At 37.7% G+C, this 3,975-nt stretch overlaps 1 protein-coding gene across 1 annotated transcript; it reads left to right on the forward strand.

Annotated features, from left to right (window-relative positions):
* Positions 1–1,081: 1,081 nt before the first annotated feature.
* LOC136069994 (serine/threonine-protein phosphatase 7 long form homolog) lies at positions 1,082–2,929 on the forward strand. Its single transcript, XM_065779186.1, has 2 exons — positions 1,082–1,099; positions 2,162–2,929. Exons 1-2 carry the CDS (start codon positions 1,082–1,084, stop codon positions 2,927–2,929), a joined length of 786 nt encoding a protein of 261 aa, XP_065635258.1.
* The last annotated feature ends 1,046 nt before the right edge of the window (positions 2,930–3,975 follow it).

Here is a 3,975-nt window from a genome sequence, read left to right on the forward strand (position 1 = left end):
CCCTCATCCATAATCCAAATGAGCCTAGGCGAATCACTGAATCAGTCCTCATCCATTTGAGGAAGTTTATTCGATCTAGTTTGATGAAGGGTGGTGAAAAAGGAAATTTTCTCTGTACAATGAGCTCTGATTTTCCAAGCTGCAACACAAGCCACCAAACAGCACGATTCCTTTGCTGAAGAGTGACGGATCATTTGCAAACAAGAGAAAGACAGTTTATTTACAGAATACTGAAGTGATTCTACTACAATTGTGAAAGAAACCACCTAAAAAGATATCCCTGTTATTTTTGCTCGTGTGTTCACGTGCAAATACAAACATCTCCTGCTATTAAGTATTATCCACAGACAACCTAAATAATATAAACACATCCAAAAGCAAAGATGAATGAAACATGGAATATTGTATGCTCCAAACAATATCGAGCCTTTAAAGCTCAGGAGGAAAGCCCTAAGACTTGATGACTTTATATCATGACCTGAGAAATGTTAATTTTCTGTAACATGTGATTTCATGCACACACAACTAAACTTAAAGAATGCCTGCTTGCCAACATCATAGAAGCAGATGCACATCATATATCATAAAGGGGGCTTTGCCGTCATAACAATTATAAGCAGTATCGTAAATGGTAGGAAGTCCTTACTCCCACCTACTGTATAAATGAAACTAAGCAGAACTCAGGCAACTCTGAGACATGGAATTTCTTCATTAAGCATTGCTATGTAACAAAAGTCGCATCTATTCACTTATCCTGTAAAAATTTTAATCACAACAACAATAATATTGATAAATTACTTTAAAAGTATAGCTGTTGGGCATGGTCTTGGGTTCAAAATCCGGGGTTTCATACCAATAAATATATACTAAGGCATCCATAACACGTGTAATCAACATACATATATAATAAACTGATAGAATACAGCTAATTTAAAAATCAATTCAGCAATATAACATGGCTTCAATGGACCCTTTAATTGAAGATGAAATATTATCATAAACGTAAAAGATGTGTAAAATATTACTCTTATAATATTTCAAGATAATAACAAAAAATTTTCCCTAATATATTTACATGCACATGGCTTATGCTGGGCGTGTAAATATAGATATTTTGATGTGAACTGTACCCCTTACATTGTCAACTAAGCCGATTGAAATTAAATTCAAATCAGAGATCTGACCAATCACTCAAACCTCATAAGGAGTAATCTGCTAATGCAAAGGTCATTGAACAATATTGTGAAACAATTGATCAAAGTATCATTGTATATCAAGTAAGTCTAATTGAACAGCAAAACAATAAGACATGAATACAAGGATATAACAAACTTAAGAAATCCACGTTTTCTACAAATGATGAAGTTCTTCATCCAGATTACAATAAAACATTATAAAAAAAAAAAAAAAAAAAAAAAAAAATTAGTGTGGGCTTTGTGGGCTTTAATTTTTAGACTTCAGGTATTAGTGAGGATGTGGTTGTTTGTACTAGCCCATATTTGTTTAGGGGGGAGGGGGTGGTTTACACAATATCCTTATTAAAATTAAATTCATATTTTTTTATATGTTGGAAAAATGTTGGTTCTCACTCATAGTCAGCCAAGAGGCTTGGATATTAGAAAAACTAGTCTTATAATTTCAGCACATTTATTATGATTCCATCTCACAGTTACTAGAACAATTGCACTAATTAATTGTTTGGAAGATAAGATGTTCTCTGGCTAGAAGTTTAAGCTTGTCAAGTTGGTTTAAATCATTGAAGAACTTAATCTCTCTTTGTGGATCTTTGTCATGCTCAATTGAATAAGCTAGTGACCCTATTGAATCTATACATGCGTCAATTTTAGATGAATTATATCTATTATTTTCTTTGCCCCTTCCTTTGCCCTCACACTATTAATGATCTCACAGTAGCACTCTTTGCAGTATGGAGCCTCGGATTGATGACGGGTCACGAATCTTGCAGCCTGGTCCTAGTGATTCGTCATTGTTGACGTGACAACAACATCATCGATCACATGCCATTTGGAATGGCGAGGTGAAATATCTAGTTTTAACAATTGCTTTAATTTTTACGTTATTTTTGACTTTTAGTTAGCAAGTTCTTTCAAAATTGTATTTGTAGTTCTAATAACTGCTATAATTTTTGTTGATTTTGCAGGACTCGGGCCCATTGACGTGCCATGGTCGCACTAAGGAGATGGCAAACATTCAAATGCGAGATAATCGGGTGATTGACATTATCAAGTTGCTGAGGCTTGAAGGATTGTTTAGGGCCCCTTCCAGAGAGATAGATAACTGTCTTATAACAGCCCTAGTTAAGCGATGGCGGCCAGAGACTCATACGTTCCATCTTCCACATGGTGAGATGTCGATCACCCTACAAGATGTGGAGGTCATTTTCGGACTTCCTATAGACGGTGAGGTCTTGGTTGGGCCGACTAATGTGTTAGATGGAACTTGGAGGACTCTTTGCATGGAGTTGCTTGGTTTTACTCCGGCGGATGACAACAAAACTTTGGTGGGGCAAAGACTTCTTATCAGCCGCCTTCTTGAGGCCATTGCAGCGCCATTGCCTCATGACGCAACGGAGATTCAGATACACAAGTATGCCTGGTGTTATATTTTAGCGCTATTAGGGGATAAGCTTTTTATGGACAAGTCAGGAGATAGGGTGCATCTGATGTTTTTGGAGCAACTGCGGAACTTGCGTGATCCGCCACAGTATAGTTGGGGCAATGGTTGCTTGGCCTGGTTGTATCGAGAGTTATGTCGGGCAAGTGAGAAAGGGGCATCGCAGATTGGTGGGGCGTGCACCTTGATCCAGTATTGGGCATGGGCAAGGTTGCCATTCTTGTGCCCGAGGATAGAGCCTACTCTTGGATGTGATTATGGCCCGTGGCCATATGCTCCACTTGCCGTTAAGTAAGTATTTTTTTGATATTTAGTGTGTTATGCAATGTACTCTTCTTAGTAACTAAGTAGCTACTTATCTTATGTTATTCGCTCATAACTGTAGGTGGGTGCGGGTGCCAGGCTCGAAGAGTAGGCCATCCGAGATGGCCTTGGTCATCTATCGTGAGCAATTAGTTACAATGCAGCCGAACCAGGTAATAATATTCAAAAATTTTGTTTGGTTATGTTAATTTTCCTTAAGAATACGATTGCTTCATACTTTAACATATTTTCCGTTTTAATTTTTGTTTTTCCTTGTATCTATATATTCTCCCTTGTTTCACATTTGAAGATGCTATGATAATTTTTTTTTGTTTCTATTGTAGATTGTGTGGCAGCCATACGAGGCACACTTCGCCCACCTTCCTGACTTCTGCATTGCAGGGAGGGGTACGTGGACAGCAAGGGTGCCGCTTGTGTGTTATTGCATAGTGGAGATGCACCACCCGGATCGTGTCCTTCGATAGTTTGGGTTGGCGCAAGAGCGGCCTGACGGTGTTGTGTATGATGAAAGGCTGCACAGAATAGACTTGCGTGGGAAGGTGGAAAAGAATTGGAGGCAAGAGCATGAACCGTATATCATTTCATGGAATAGTCGAGAACAACGACTTTGCAATGCACCTCCTCAGACTGGTGAGATGGCCCGCAATCATGACTATTACCAATGGTACGATCTGGTCACTCTAAAGTATGTCGACCGCAACAGCGCTAAATTACATCAGCTGATAATGTGTTCTAATTATATTTCCTAGCTTGCTTTGTTTTTTCTTTAGTACATGTACGAACGTAGGATCAATTGATTTCTTCTTTGAACAAATTTGGTTTGATCTGACTGACATCCAATTAAAAAGAGTTTTTGTTGCATATAGTATCATAATAAAACTTTCAGTTCTTAGTTTAGATGAGTATTTAAGTAGATTAATACATTCTATATTATGCATTTTGTAATTGTTACATAAATGTGGAAAATTTTGATTGTACTGGTTCTTTCTCTGTTTCAGATTGAAAGTCATTTAGCGT

Source organism: Quercus suber, unplaced genomic scaffold (assembly GCF_002906115.3).
Source record: "Quercus suber isolate HL8 unplaced genomic scaffold, Cork oak 2.0 scaffold_201, whole genome shotgun sequence".
NCBI lineage: Eukaryota > Viridiplantae > Streptophyta > Magnoliopsida > Fagales > Fagaceae > Quercus > Quercus suber.